This window comes from Megascapheus bottae, chromosome 6, assembly GCF_031878675.1.
Source record: "Megascapheus bottae isolate mThoBot1 chromosome 6, mThoBot2.hap1, whole genome shotgun sequence".
Classification (NCBI taxonomy): domain Eukaryota; kingdom Metazoa; phylum Chordata; class Mammalia; order Rodentia; family Geomyidae; genus Megascapheus; species Megascapheus bottae.
Genome location: NC_143514.1, coordinates 81,296,314 through 81,312,249, shown reverse-complemented (window position 1 = coordinate 81,312,249; position 15,936 = coordinate 81,296,314). Strand labels below are relative to the sequence as shown.

Sequence of the window (15,936 nt, the reverse complement as noted above, 5' to 3'; positions counted from 1 at the left end):
GGACCTTTCCAGGGAAAGTGCTAGTGACTCAGACTCAGTGAACAGTAGCTTAAACCCTAGCTGTGAGGCCTGAGGCTTTCTGGAAGGTAGCCTAAGGCACATCCAGACAGTAGGAGTCACCCCCCCCCCCCCGCCTTATTCCTTCCATCCATGCGCTCTGGGCTCCTTGGGATCCTAAGAAGAGATGAGATCCCTGTCCTACCTGTCCTAGCCACAGGCACTCTCGTAGCCTCAGGGGACACAAGGACAGAGATCAACCAGTATGAGGAGCCATCCGCGTTGAATGAGTAGGGGCCAGCCTCTAACGTGGCCTCCTGTGCCCAGCGTCTAATGTCGATGACCTCACATGGCCCCCTCCCCTGTCGCTCCAGGACTTGTCATGGTCCTGGACCGCAGATAACACACATCAGGTCATCACTGTGAAGACCTCTGTGCTCCTGCAAGCCTCAGCCTCCAGGAAGGTCTTGAGCCTGAGACTCAGAGGCCCCACCAAGACAGGGTGAACAGCGTAGCCACTCATATCTGTGCTCGGGTTATAAGTTTGGCCTTTTTGTTAGAAAGCAGAAAGGAAGAGACCCACTTCTGACAGATAGGAGAGGGCTACAAAGAGCAGAAGCATTGTTCTCCAGAAGGTCCATGCCAGGGGGGATCCCTGCAAAAGCAGCTTCTGTCGCCTCTCTCCTGCAATGTACATGTCCAGTGGTGGCCAGTGGCTCCCTGGGCAGCCATCCCCACCTCAGGTGTGGGTGCCTCCTAGGCCTTGGGGCCCTGGCTGTACCCACAGCTCCAGCCCGTCAGCCTCTGTGCCATCATGGTCCTAGCTCACCCAAGAAGAAATTGAACACGGGAGACTCTGGGAGATAGGCCCGGAGCCACACACCGACACACGACAGAGCTGGTGCTGCCAGAGTGAGGGAGGCGAGAGAGCCCCTCGCATCCTCAATTTCTCCAAGACTCGCAGTCTTCCAAAAAGAGGCAGACGTGGGGTCTCTTCTTGATGACAACCACAGGAATGACAGTTGTCATCACAGCCACACGGGCTGCTCCCTGAGCCCTGAAGGGAATCGGCCACTCCTCTGTGCAGGGGTCTCCGTGGCAGGCCAGGGAAGTATGTGTTTACCGAGCCTCCCTCGAAAGGCGGGCTCCACCGGGTAAACATACTCACAGGGCTGCCCCAGCTGGGGCTATGTCACCCCTACTTATGTGTCAGGGGGATTAAAGGTGCCTGCAGTCCATGTCAGGGGCTGAGGTTCAAGGGCATCTTCTTTGATCATGGCTGGAAGTTACACTCGTGTGTGCTCGCCTTCCATTGGCCAAAGCCAGTCACGTGACTGTGCCAGCAGGCAGAACCCAGAAGAGATTTCACCAACCATATACCCATGTGTGGTGCACGCACACACGTATGTGCATTGGTGAGCCAGCCACATCATGCCACAGAGGACACCAGCTGCTCAGGCACCGGCCCAGCCAGCGAGGATGTCTGGGGAGTCAGACAGGTGAGCTGGGGCTCACCCCAGTCAGGCTAACCCAGGACGTATCTGCTATCCCTGACCTTGACTCCTGGACACTGGTCTGGCTCTTTTTCTGTGATCTCCTGACTTAAACTGGCGCCTCAGCAGCTTCTCTCGAGAGTACGCTGACTCCTTTCCATCTCAGACACGTAGCCCCAAGGCAGCAGTGACCAGCCACAGAATCTCTACCCTTTTAGTGCCATCTTTTAAGGCTGAGGTTGAGTGAGTCAGAGAGCCATCTCTTACAGCTCCCGGTCTCAAAGCTTATTTACTTCAACAGAGGTTGGAGCCACGGTCACCAGGACCTGTTGTTCTGTGGGGAGGAAAGGAAGGCTCACACCACGAGAGGACTCACTGTCCCGGACAGGCGGGCCCTGGCCTTCACTGCCCTTTGAGATGAAGTGTCTGCCATCTATCCGGGCCCCTGGAACGCTGTCTCCTTGGTATATAGATGCACTTTGCCTTGCCTAAAATCATGCTGCCCTTCTATCTTTCCCAGACAAGTGCAGACCCCATCTTTCAGCCAATTCCAGGCTTTCCCTACAATGGGGAACAAGGATTTCAGACCCCAACAAAGCCTAAACACAGAGACCTTCCTGGGCAGTGGCGTCTGTGACAGGCTGAGACCTCGAGGGATCCCTTTTGTGTCTTATCCGTCGTGGGGCTTGAACTCAGGGCCTGGGCACTATCCCTGAGGTTTTTCACTCAGGGCTGATGTTCTACCAGTTGGAGCCACAGCTCCATTTCCAGCTTTCTTTCTGGTTAATCGGAGATAAGTTTCACGGACTTTGCTCTCTGTGCTGGCTTCAAACTGTGATCGTCAGATCTCAGCCTCCTGAGTAGCTAGGATTACAGGCGTGAACCGCCAGCACAAGGTGACAACTTTTGTGTCTTCTTTACACTTGAACTTGGCCTCCTGTCTTCTACCCACTTTTCACCCACAGACCAGATTGGCAACATTTGGCTTTTCTAGAAGAACACTGGGATTAACTGGGATGCGGATGCTCAGGGGACTTCCCTGCAAGCCATGTTGGTTACAAAAGAGAAGGGAGGGGGCCGGGAGTTTGGCCTAGTGGTTGAGTGCTTGCCTATCATGCATGAAGACCCGGGTTCAATTCCTCGGTACCACATACATAGAAAAAAGCCAGAAGTGGTGCTGAGGCTCAAGTGGTAGAGCTCTAGCCTTGAGAAAACCCAAGGACAGTGCTCAGGCCCTGAGCCCAAGCCCAGGACTGGCAAAAAGAGAGAGAGAGAGAGAGAGAGAGAGAGAGAGAGAGAGAGAGAGAGAGAGAGAGAGAGAGAGGGAGAGAGAGAGAGAGAGAGAAGGGAGCTATGCCTGGCAATTGCCCAGACCTGGCGTCAATTGTCAGGGGCAGACTCACCTGTGTGCCTCCTGCTTGGATGCAGGAGCAGGAAGTAAGCTGGCTACAGTGCAGTCTTCAGGCAGCATCAGAAAAATCTAAAACTGAAGGACAGTTTGTAAAATAAATGATCTGAACCTTGAAAATAAACACTCAGTGTCGTGAATAGCCAAAAACTTTAAATGCTGTTTAGAGGCAACACGTAGAACAGTGGTCTCCCCAAGATGCCTCCCTGAATGAGAGCAGGGGTCCCTCTTCCTGTGGCTGTGCCAACTGCCCCCTGCTGGACAGAACTGGTGTTGCACTCCAGAGAAGGCTCATTTTTTAGGTTAGAAGAGACTAGAGAGACAAAACTGCCCTGTGGGAGTCCTGCTTGGATCCTAGAGGGTTTTTTGTTGTCGTTGGTAAGGACGCCGTCACTGAGATTTTTGGTTTAGCACCCAAGGCTAGTGCTCTACACAGTGCCACTCTGTTTTTCTAGTGCTTAATTGGAGATACTTCTCATAGACTTTCCAGCCTGGGGTGACTTTGAACCGTGATCTTCAGATCTCAGCCTCCTGAGCAGCTAGAATTACAGATGTGAGCCATCAGTTCCCGGTGAGAATTTTTTTAATCTAAACAGGATATTGAAGAATCATTGGAAATTATGAAAATTTTGAATGGAAAGTTGTACGTCAAATGATATTGAACTAATCTTAGGTGTTATTGTAATTTTATTATTGAGCTGAGGATATTTTAACTTGTCTTCAGGTAGTTCAGAAAATGGCGTATGCATATGAGCATGTGTGTGTGTGTGTATGAGTGAGTGTGTGTATGAGTGTGAGTGTGTGTGGATAGTGGTAGGAGGAGGGTTTTAATGTGTGTAAGCTGGGTGAAGTATAACCCATTGGAAAATATAATACATGAGTTTATTGCTCTTGTTTCTTTTCTTTGAAATGATAAGTTCAAGCTAAGCTGGGGAGGCAAAAGAAAACACCTTAGGCTGACCATTAACACTGTTGGCTTACCATGCATGGGATAAGAGCTTGGGTTCATGGAACATCTTCACTTGTTTTCACATCTTGCTTTTGCTTTCAAAAGAAAATTTGAGCAGGGGACAGGAGTGTGGCCTAGTGGTAAGAGTGCTTGCATAGCATGCATGAAGCCTTGGGTTTGATTACTATGTACCACATACACAGAGAAAGCCAGAAATGGTGCTGTGGCTCAAATGGTAGAGTGCTAACTTTGAGCAAAATAAGCTCTGGGACAGAGCCCAGGCTCTGAGTTCAAGCTCCAGGACTGGCAAAAAAAAAAAAAAAAGGAAAGAAAGAAAATAAGTAAGTAAGTTTGAGCAGTCTTAGTAACATCTCTAGCTTTACTTTTCCCAAGCATGAATCAGGGAGCACTGTTCAGGCCACATGGAAACTAGGCAGGAAGGCCGAAGAGAGGCTCAGGGACCTAGGTTTCCACTTCAGATCTGGCTTCTCCTCTGGGACTGTTTTCACACTGCTTTCAGAGTCTGTCCTCCCAGACCACAGGAAAATCAGGGCTTCCAAAGGCACCAGCTCTGCTCCTCCCACCTCCCTTCCCAGGGAGGCTGTGTGCTGGAGCAGCAGCCAGCCTGAGGGCCCAGAAGCCTCACCAAGACGCCGGCTCCAGGGGATTGGCTGCTTCTGGCCGCAGTCACTCCTGATTGGATGGTGGCGGCAGCAGTTTGGAGGTGGGTTCCAGGGAAGGTGAGCTTGGCCCTCAAATCCTGTATCCTGAATGCAAAGCAGGAACTATGGGGATTCAATCCTCCCTAGGGAGGTAGTGGAGTTAGTAGGCTGGGCTCCAGTCACTTGGGGAGAACAAGATGACGACTCATGGCCAGAGGGCCGCCTGCTACTCAGAGCTAGACCTCAGGGTTACTTCAGTAGAGGCAACAGAAGAGACCAATGGCCTTCCCGGGATCCCTTCCTAAGTAAGCACAGTGGTCCCTGTACCTGCAGCTGAACCGAGCACTTCCCACTGGCCACAAGGGGACAGCAGGGGACAAAGGCTAAGGAGAAAAATAACACGGAAAGAGCCAGGAGAACAAAGATGGAGTTGGTGATAAGAGGACCCAGGAGGGCCTCTGTGAGGTGATCTTGGCACAAAGAAGCAAAGGGGTGGCGGGAGGGCTCAGTCAGATATCAGAAGCCAAAGGCAGAGGCCAGGCAGGGAGACAAGGAGTTGCAGGAGCCCCGAAGCAGCGGGCTGGGTTCATAGCCGCCCAGGGAGCCTGTGTGACCGGGCAGGGTGAGTAAAGGCCACCAGGAGAAAAAGGTTAGAAAAGTCTTGGAGATAGACAGGGCAGCCCAGAGGCAGGGGATTTTTCTTTGTCAGCCTTGAGACTTGAATTCAGGGCCTGGGCACTGTGTCTAAGCTCTTTTTGGTCAATATAGCACTCTACCACTTAAGCCACAGTTCTACCTCCTGGGATTGAGGGGTGTTTTTTTTGTTTGTTTGTTTGTTTTTGCTAGTTTATTAGAGATAGGAGTCTCACAGACTCTCCTGTCCAGGCTGGCTTTGAACCGAATCGGGTCTCAGCCTCCTGAGTGGCTAGGATTCAGTGCGTGAGCCACAGTGCTCAGCTGTGGTTGCCTGTTGACTTATTCCGGGTAAGTGGAAGGTTGGGAGTGCAGTCGTGGCTGGAGTTATGTTCCACAAGCATCAGTGGGCCCTCGGGGAGCAGAGAATCGGGGTGAAGGTGGTCAGGGATGGGAAGCTGTTTGGCTTTGACCAGGGAGGCAGGGGGAGGATGTAAGAGGAAGCATGGGCATTCTGGCTGAAGGGAATACAGGGTGGGGATATGAAGAGGAGGGAGGAAGAAGGAGTCTCACCCCTGGGAACTCGGTGCCCCGGGAGGGAGTGATCCTGATCCTTGACTGTGGGGAGGACAAGGCTATGAGTGGAACTGAGCAGATGGATAAAGGAGGCTGAGACTTGGGGTGGGGATAGAAGCATGGGGTCTACAGTGCAGCCACAGCATCCAGCAAGGAGCCAGGCGTAGCTTGTATTCCTAGCTACTTGAGAGGTGGCAGTGAGGGGATGGTGGTTCAAGGCCAGCACCAGCAAAGGAAAAAAAAATGGCAAGACCACTTGACCAATAGCTAAGCACAGTGGCACCTGTCATCTCAGCCACAGGGAAAGTACCGTGGGCCAGGCAATGCCGCTCCTGTCTTCCAGCCACACAGGGAAGTCCAAATAGAAGGCAGGCGTACCTTGAGGCCCATCTTGAAAATACCCGGGACAGCCAAGGACTGACAGAGGAGCTTACATACTCCAGTGCATGCCTAGCAAGGGCAAGGCCTTTTTTGTCTTTTCAAAATGTTCCAGCCAGGTGCCAGTGGCTCATGTCCATAATACTAGCTACTCAGGAAGCCTAGATGTGAGAATTATGGTTCAAAGCCAGCCTGGGCAGGAAATCTATAAGACGCTTATCTCTTAGAAACTACTAAAAAGAAAGCCAGATGTGGCACTGTGGCTCAAGTGGTAGCGTGCTCTCCTTGAGCAAAAAGAAGCTCAGGGACAGCACTCAGGCCCAGAGTTCAAGCCCCAGGACTGGCAAAAAAAGAAAAAAGAAAAAAAGAAAGGTTTGAGGATGAAGCCTGCATAGCTACCAAAGTACAAAATCAGGAGGTTGGCAAAGAGCAGCCTGGAGACAGGAACAGTACCCAGAGGGGCCAGCATGACAGCACTGACAGACAGCAAGGTCACAGTGACCTTGGCAGGAATAACTCACACAGAGGTGATAGAAACTAACTGGAAGGAGGAGAATTGCGGAGAGAGGGTGTGTGTGTGTGTGTGTGTGTGTGTGTGTGTGTGTGTGTGTGTGTGTGCGCGCGCGCGCGCATGCGTGTATTTATGAATTTGCTGGTGAAGAGAGGATTCTCTCCAACAGTGGAGAAGAAAGCGGGTCCCAGAAATGCTGCTTTGAGAGCCCTTCTGAGATAGAAATGGTAACTCATTGCATGTGGGCCCATGCACCACGTAGAAAGGAGAGATGACTGCAGGCTGCCCTGGGGAGGAGGAGGCTCCAGGGAGGGTTGAACATGGCCGGTCATTCCAGGAGTCCGTGGAAGGAAGGCAGAACCCAGCGAGAGCTGAGGCTGCTGTGGGTCTGAGGAGCTGGGCTTCTGCTTACTTGTGTTTCTGCAGCGATCATATAAGAAGCTTTATGGTTAGGGCTGAGGACAAAGTGGGGACAAGGGAGGAAGGGAACTGAAAGTTGTCCCCTGGACAGTGGGGGAGACCATGGTCCAGAGCAAGTAGCACAGATATCCATAGAGGTCCAGAAACTGTTTCAACCCTACAACACAGTCCCTCATCAAATGGGCATGAGATGCTTCAATAACAATGGATTCATGGGAATAGGCAGCAGGCTGGATTTGGCCCTTGGATTTGGCCTCTAGGGCCCAGGCAGTGGTTCACAGCCTGGGGCCCCTGAAGCAGCGGCACCACCAATACCTTTGATTTGGAAATGGACACTCCTGACCCCACCCCCGTCTGTGGGTCATAGATTCTTATCCTCACTTAACTTCCCATGGTCAACACACAACCCTCCAAATGTAAGCTGCAGGTGATCCTAGAATCCTGAGTGCCACTGGACCAAAGACAGCCAAGGAGAGGGTGGCCTGTGAGGGCCAGCCAGACATCAGCCCCTTTTGCAAGTCCAGATGAGATGTCATGCCTCCCCTTCCCCATGGCCTGTAGACCCTCTGGAAGAGAACGTGTGACCAGATTCCCTTTGACACCGTGGCTGCTGGGACGAGCCAGAGAGCCAAGGCATTAGGAGGCCAACCAGAGTTTCAGGTGAAAGACACAGGTAACTCCACCTACGCCTAGCAGCAGGAGCCATGGACAGAGGATGGATGGGATGGACAGATGTTGGCAATTGCATTACCTACTGATACTATAACGAAAGCCCACAAGCTTGGCGGTTTAAAGTAGTCAATGTTTGTCATCTCAAGGCTTCTGTTGACGGGTTCAAGAGGACACAACCAATCCTGCACCTTCTAGCCCCACAGGCTGCAGGACAGGTGCTGGCCAGGTCTGCGCTCTCATGAGAAGGTTCACCTGGGGAAAGGTCTGCTTCTCAGCTCCTAGGATTACCTGAGGATTCACTCAGTGGTCTATGGCCAGAGGCTGCCCTTGGTTCTTGCCACAGGACGGGAGAGTCAGCCAGCCACAAGTCATAATCTGTGCTGCTCCGTCACAGAAGTGAGAGTCCTGTCTTTCCCACAAGTGGCACGAGGTCGAGCCACACCCACAGGGAAGGAACTGCCCAGGAAAGGGAACTCCGAAAGCCAGGGTCCCGGGTGTTATCTGACAAGTTCCTTAGATGCTAGAAACAAGCACAGGAAGCTGCTGTGTGCTGAAGTTTGGAATAAGAGAAGGCCTGACGCCACCCTGGGCGTGGCAGTGCCAGTTTCAGGGAGGACAGACTGAAGCTGAGACATGCAGGAAAACCCATTCCTGGTTCCAGAAAAAACAGAGGTTGCTGGTGGACGGCAGGGAGCACCAGCAGGACGTGAAGGGAGGAGTGGAGTCCTTCACAGACACCATTTGATGATCTACCTGTCTGAGTCCCTGGGTTGGTCACAGGACAGGCAGATATGCTGGGACCTCAAATAGCCTCTGCCCCTCGAGGATCACAGGGCTTTGTGGCTTACCCTGGATGATACTTTTAACCACCATCCCATTTGCTTTGCTTCCAGAAATTTCCTTGTGTGAAAAGGCAAACAGGTCTGGACAAGTGAGGCCGGCTCCATGTATCCAGAATCAACCACAGGCTCCCCAGCTCGGCTCTCCCTGCGACAGACAGGATCTCCTGGAATGATTTACAGGTGAGCCACGCCTCCTCCTCACCAGGGCCCCGCCAGGGCCAGTCTTGTTTCTGAAGAGGGGCATCTTTGAGGCCACCACCCTCCTTTGGGAGGTGGGGAGGGGTGGGGGAGGCCTACACAAAGCCCACAGATCTGTTAGGTACAGAGGACTCTCAAAGAAGGAATGGAAGCTTTCGTGATAAAGACTGAGAGGAACTGAGCCAGGATAGATTCCTTTCCGGTCCCTGACTTCCAAACCTGACTTTGAGATTAAGAGGGAGACCCGACAGTGAGTAAAAGGACTTTCCTGCCTTCCGTTGTGGACAGGGCTCATGGCCACATCAGCCATCTGGGAGCAGCCAAAGCTCACAGAGCAACTTTGACCTTGTGGCAGTCACTTCCAGCTCTGGGAGTGTTTGGCCGACGGGCTACCTGCAGAGGTCGCTGTTGAGAGCTGCTGGGTCTAGATGGAGCACAGGACACCAATGTCACTGTCACCACCAGAAAAGACTTCAGACTCATGGAGATAGTTCTCAGGGTCTGAGCCAGAATGACTGCCGGGGAAAGGAATGTCTGTCCTGAAAATGGCCCAGAAATCACAGGCAGGGTGTCGGTATGGTATGGTTCTAATACGTGCTAGCAAGCATCTTCTGAAACAAACTAACCCGAGAGGTTTAGCTTGAGACGTGCGAGGCTCCAGGCCTGTGCTCGGGGTCCACTGGGTGGCGCTGCTGCAGAGCGTTTGGTGCCTGGCTGTGCGTCGTAAGCGCCGGCCAGAGCTGGAAGAGGGCGGAGCAGGGGCTGCTGGATGTTGGTGATGCGGTCTGAGTTGGCGCCTGCCTGTGGTTGATGCCAATTGTGCACTGTCTCTCTTCTCTCCTCTCCTCCCCCTTTTCCTCCACTGCTGTCCGAAGTACTCGATATGGGAGTCCCAAAAGGCAGCTCCAGTTTTACAGGTAATGCGTCCTTTCTCCTTTGAACCCAGCGAGTGGAACCACCAGGGTGTGGGTGGGTGGGCTGTGTCCATCCTGCCTGTGCTGGCTGGCGCTGTCTCTGATGACACCAGGTTCTACCTGTCTCTCAGTACCATCCACACGTATGTAACGCCATGGGTTTTCTTTTTTAATGTGCTGTTGGATGTTAATTGTGTGGGTTAACCTACCAACTTCGACTTGAGCAAATGCACTTCTGTACTTGCCTAGCTCTCAGCCAAACAAAACCACTGGTTGGCTGGGCTGGGGTTGTGGCTCCGTGGCCGGGCACTTGCCTGGGATGCATGAGGCCCTGGGTTCTGTCCCCAGCCGTGATGCTACTGCCTGCCTGAGGTACGGGTTTGTGCTTCTTTGGGTATCCAAGGTAATGGCATCGTGGGAGTCCATCCCCTCTCCCTTTTGCCTGTGCGTTGGGGCCGATCTGTAAGCTGTGAAGCTTTTGTGTGCGTTGGAGGCCTTGGGGCGCCCATGAGATGTAGATTCGGGTTGAGGTCCCAGTGTCTTTCTGAGCAGCTCCCAGACAAGTGAGCAAAGTGCTGCATCGGTCAGCTCTGCACAGAGAATGGTGAAACACAGAACCCCAAGCCACAGTGCCAAATGGCCAAAGCAAAACAGGTGACATGTCCAGAGCCAGCAGAAGGCCAAATGCATTCCTCCCTTCTGTGAGAGGAACTGTGTGGCTGTACAGCGAAGGCTGTGGGTCGGAGAAGGGGAAGGATTCGGCACAATGATGCAGTCTACCTCAGAACTCGGGAGCATCTGAAGTCCAGAGTGTTGTTGGGCTCTGAACAGCATAATCACTCCCGGCTCAAGGAGTCTGGGAAAACCTCACAGAGGAGGAGGCAGCTCGGGGGGTCTTGATAGCAGGACCTTGAAGGCTGGACAAGATTCCACACTGAGACTGGAGAACATTCCAGTGGATGCAGCAGCCACGTGTGGAGGTGTGCACGAAAACAGGGCCAGGCCACCAACCATGTGACAGATGAGACAGGCAGATTGGGATGGGTGGGGAAGGGCCTGGCGTGCCAAGCGGAGGCGTTTGGGTGGATTTGGTGGCCACTGGGGAACTGTCAGTGGTGTTCAAGGAGTGCCAGGATCAGAGCTGGTGTGGCAGTGAGGAGGATGGATAGCCAGGAGGACCGGATGCTAGGAGACCAGGTAGCAAGCCAGGAAAGATGAAAGGGGCAGAGCTGTGGTGAGAGAGCTGGGGGCGAGGGGGCTCAGGGCATGAATGGAGGAAGTCAGGACACGTGACTTCAGGGCCTGGAAGGGCCTGAGACTCCGAAAGGCACAGGGAGGTGAAGACCACGGGCGTGCAAGCTTCAGACTGCCACACAGTAGGCAGGCTGAGGACCAGGCTGGTTCGTGTTTCTGTGGGGAACTGAGGCAGGCTGACCGCAGTGAAGAGGGTTAAGTCGCTCACAGTCGCTGTCCAAGGGCCATCAGCTGGCTTCTGAAGAGGACCCCACGGTGGAGAGCAGGAGCTGTGGGGGACGGCTCCAGAGTGGAGCAGCCCCACGGGGACCCAGTCCACTCTGTCGAGAATCCACATAGGGCCCCACAGGAGCTGCTGTCTTCTCTGTGAGCTCATCCCCCATGACCTAAAGCACTTCTATCAGGCCCTGCCTCTTCAAGGCACACCACCTCCCAACCTGGCCTACAGCAGGTAGACCCCTGGGGGACCTGCCCAGACCCTACCCACAGCAGCAGGCCTGCCTGAAGGAAAACCTTCCCAGTCCAGCTGACCCTGCCTTCCACGTGCCAACCCACCACCGCCCCCGGGGATTCTGTGTCCTTCTGCTTGGTTTGCCTTCTCTACACCTACATTGACTCCTGTCTTATCCCTCAGGGGACACTGCCCCAACTGTCTGTCTGTCTGTCTGTCTGTCTGTCTGTCTGTATGAGAGACACAGCTCTGTCTCGACCCAGAGTCCAGCAGGCACTGCTGTGTCTTCTGATCAGGACGTCATCTTCCAGCAGGGATTCGGTTGGCGGCTGGAGGCTGGAGTGACAGGCAGTCCCCTGGGGGAAGGTCTTAGCGTCTAGCCTCCCACCAGGCCTCGGTCTCATAAAGAGTAGTTTCAAAGCCTTTTCTAACCTCCACATCGCGACGTGTGCTGAGCATGCTGTGCCCTTCCAGAAGGGACCATCAATGTGGTGTCTAGTGGGCTTCCAGAACCTTCCATCCGTTAATAAGTACTGACAGTAGGGGATAAGCTGTGTGGGGTACATGCAGTAGAGGGAGGAACATCTCATGTATCGGGATCACACCTCACCCGGCCCCAGGCCCGCTGCTTGGGTGGTTACCACGTGCCTTGGGGACCCCGACTCCCCTATTACCATTTGGAATAGAGTGGGTGGAAACGAGCTGAGTCCTCTGCTTGGATAGCAAAGAGCACGGCCTGCCTGCCCCTTCCTACCTGTGGCTCCCGGAATCCATGTCTCTGGCCCTCAGGGTGGGTGGAGGCAGCGGGAGGAAGCCGAGGAGAGAGCAGGACCCCACCTCATACTGCACCCCAACCCCGAGTGCCAAGAGTGGGCATTGCCAGGCTGCACCACAGCGCTGCACTTAGGGGAAGAGGCACTCGTGAATAATTCAACCTCTTCCACCGAGATGAAAACTGAAAACGCCCTAATAGAGCTAATGGACTTGCTGCCTCCAAAGTCCACCCGTGTGGGACTCTCGCAATCACCAATTGCTTCTGGCGCTCGGCAGCGACACTCCCTAATGAAGCCGCCGCTGCACAAATCCTCTCATCCCTAATAACTCCACGGCCGCCCTTGTAACAAGCAGCCGCCCGCCGAGGCAGGTGAGTCGGCCTTCGGGCCCCCCCGGCACAGATACTGCAGCTGCCTCCTTTTGTGGGGGCACTGCTTGGTGGCAGGTATCCCCAGGAACTAAAGTGACAGAGGGGGTGCTATTTGCTGATGCTTCGGGCTGGTCTGAAACAAGACCTTCTGCATTTCTTCCAAGTAGATAGCCTCAAAGAAAAAGCCAGCTCTGGCATAAACTGGAGGCGATGATGCTGGACAGAGGAGGGTTAGGGGCTCCTGCCTGGCAGCTCCAGAGCCACCCCGCGTCCCACGCTTGAGCCTGCTTGCCTCCCACCCTGCGCAGTCCTGGCCGGCCAACCTCCTTTCTTCCTTTGCTGGGCTTCCCCCTGGATTAAGGTTCCTTGTTCCCCCACCTGGCTGGGAAAGGGGAGGGTGCTGTGCCTGAGGGAGCCAGGCCGCTTGTTTGGGTCCGGGTTTGCCTGTTTGCCGATTCTCTGAGCAGAAGTGACTGTGTTGCCATGCTGGGGTGTGGGTTGCAGAGTTGTTCTCAAATGGGTGACTGCTTCCCAACGTTTCCCCTTTCAAGAACTCTGGCTGGCCTCTGGTTTCTAGACAGGTGTCATTGTGTGACGGAGGCGGGCAGGCTTCCGGCTTGGCCCCACGTGTCGGGCATGGGTGGCTGGCAGGGAACAGACCCCAGCTGAGAAATCCCAGGTAGAAGGCAGGCTTGGGAGAGAGGTGGCGAGTCCGACTGGCTTAATGAGGTTAATGGCATTGTTTCATTTTTCCATGTCATGGTGTTCATTCACGTGAATTCCCCTGAGCCCCAGGCAACGGGAATAGATTGGCGGAAGGCGGGCCCTGCACAGGAGAGAACTTCCAGGTGCCCTGTGGTTAGCATCCACTACTGGGGGGAGGGGTCCTGAGCCCCAGTGAGGGACAGCATCAGCGTTCAGAGACCCTTACCCATTCATTCACCCATTTACCCTGGGATGGGCTGGGAACCAAGGCTGAAGACCCAGGCGTGGGCTTCCTTTCTTTCTCACTGGCAGTCCCTTCTTGGGGACACTTATCCAATGACCTCACTCTGCTACTCACCCTTGGAAAAGCAGCCTGAACTTTACCCCTCAGACAGTCCAGGACAGGACCCCAGAGCTTGCCTGTGCCATCCACACACACTGTCCAGCACAGCACAGCCTTGTAGCTCCATCTTGGAGTCTCCACCTACCTCACGGCCCCATCCTAAGCCATGGACCCCCCTTTGGAGGGCGCAGGTCTGTGCCCCTCACCCCTCTACCACAGGCCCAGACCACCACACCCCTACTTCTCTATCCAGGAGTCCCTGACACTAAGCTTAAGCAGGACACCTGGGCTCCCCATTCATTACAAGGAAAGTCATAAGCACGGGGACTGTGGCCCCTACAGAGAGGGCTGGCTGAGCTACCAGGCCTGTTCTTTCCTGCCCCCCCACTCCATTCCAAACCCACCCACTATCCACCTCATCAAAAAGGTACATGTTCTCCATAAGAACAATTATCAGTGCATTTAGCGGTGTATGCTTTATTCCAGTAGCCATTCAGTGTCAATTATCAGTGTGTATTTTATCCTGTTGGACATTTCCTAGTGACATTTGGTGTCTGCATGGCTCCCTGGGCTCATGTCAGCTTCAGGTCACTTGTCCCCTCTCGCAGAGGTCAGATCATACATTCTTCTCTCCGGGACATTTGCTTAACTGGTGTCACTGCCACGCCGTGGCTGCCGTCCCTCTGCGAGGCACACGCCTACACGCGCCACCAGCTCTGCCCAGTTGTCCCGCTCAATGGCACAGCCTGCGGCAGCCTCTGCCTGTCCCACTTAGCAGATGCAGAGAGCGAGATGCCTTCCTGGGTGGTGCTGAGTGGGTCACAGCCAACCGCCCAGCCCAGCCCTGCAGCTCAGCTCAGCCCTCATCCCACACCAGGGCCTTGGCCAGACCAGGGTTGCTTTTTCTGGGTAATGTCTTAAAAGCTAATGGTTATTGATCTCAGCCTGGCTGGGCCTGGCTGGGAATATGAGCATTGGAGCTGGGCCCTGCTTTTCGGGAAGAAGCCGTAGCTGCAGCCTGCCGGGCTGGCCTTCTCTCTGAACAGGACCCGGGGGAAGCAAGGGCTGATATTCATTCACCCACATATAGCCACCAGCCAGACACGCAGCCTCCTCAGAAGCTGCCCTTCAACCAGAAGGACAGTGGCCAGCCTGCAGCAGGGAGGAGGGAAAGACAGCTGGCACTGCTGCTAGTGCGATTGTGGCAACCCTCCATAGCTGGAGACCCTTCCCGGATACTGGGTTCTTCTGGAAGATAGGGCTCTCGTGGCTGGGGCAGCCATTCCTGCTTTCGCGTCTAGAATGGTGCAGCTCCACCCCAAGGCGAAGAGCCATAGGGAATGAAAGTTCCCAGGTGGCACCCACGCCCATGGCAGAGAGAGGGCCACTTGTGGCACCGTGTGGATCTTTCCAAAGACTCCTGTTGCTCTGAGGACACTGCAGGGAAAGGGCAGGCAGAGAAAGAGCCTGCCCTGGCACACCCGCCACCGAGAGGGAAACAGCAGGAGGGCAGGAAAGAGGCTGTATGGAGTAGAATGGGGAAGGTGGCTCCCGGGTGGGCATGAGAGGCCATGAAGGGCTGCCCACAAGCAAGCTGGAGGAATCCAGCCTGTCCAGGGCAGCGGGCTAAGGCCTGAACCCCTCGTCTCTCCAGTGTCTCTCTAAACCCACTTTCCACTTCCAGACACGTGAGCTGGATGGGGACAGCACCCTGACGTCCCTGAGTGAGGGAAACCACCATGAGAAGGACAGCTGTGGCGCTCCTAGAGCTGGCCACTTCCCAGGGGCACACTCCCCCCGGCCGGTCACTCCTGACAGCGCCCACCACGTGGAGTTCACCTCAGACCCTGCCTTTGTGCGTCTTTCCCCTGACCCTGAGGACAAGGAGCACACTGAGCAGAGGAAAGGCCAGCCCTGCCCTGCAGACCCCACCCGAGCCTCCACGGTGACCTTGGCTCCTCCAGGAAGAAGCAGAGGGTGGGACAGGTCTGGCTCTCTTCCTGGGACCTGGGCTGAGCTCCAGGAGCCCAAGGCACTGCTGACTGCTGAGACGAGGGTTCCATCTAAGGGGCTGTGGTGGCCTGCCAAACATGCAGCATCTGGGCAGCAGTGAACCTCTGGCGGAGAGGAATGGGGAGTGAGGATGTCTTTGAACCTCAGTCCTCTGGATCGCAGCCTCCTAAGTAGTCAGGATTGCAGGCTGCACCCCCAGTGCATGCCTTCCTCCGCCTGTTCTTTTACTTCTCCCCTGTTCCTTGGGCCTCATGGGGTGTCAGTTCCTGTTGAGATGTCATATTCCTTCGTAACGGTACCTGTGTCAACTCTGTCAGTGGAGTCCCGTTTTATGTATTAGATTCCCATTGGATTTTAGGGGGTTGTTTTGCAC

General features: G+C 54.5%; 1 protein-coding gene across 7 annotated transcripts in view; it reads left to right on the top strand.

The window, feature by feature from the left end:
• The window catches only part of Kcnab2 (potassium voltage-gated channel subfamily A regulatory beta subunit 2), a 77,954-nt gene that overhangs the window by 27,499 nt on the left and 34,519 nt on the right, over positions 1–15,936 (top strand). For 4 of the 7 annotated variants that reach the window (XM_090335953.1, XM_090335960.1, XM_090335958.1 and 1 more), the window contains exons 2-3: positions 8,593–8,721; positions 9,615–9,656. In XM_090335953.1, coding sequence (XP_090192079.1) covers positions 8,645–8,721; positions 9,615–9,656 — 119 coding nt within the window. In that variant the 5' untranslated portion in view covers positions 8,593–8,644. Of the gene's footprint in view, positions 1–3,379; positions 3,470–8,592; positions 8,722–9,614; positions 9,657–15,936 lie in introns of those variants that run through there. The other 3 variants (XM_090335959.1, XM_090335961.1, XM_090335957.1) reach the window with 2 other exon arrangements.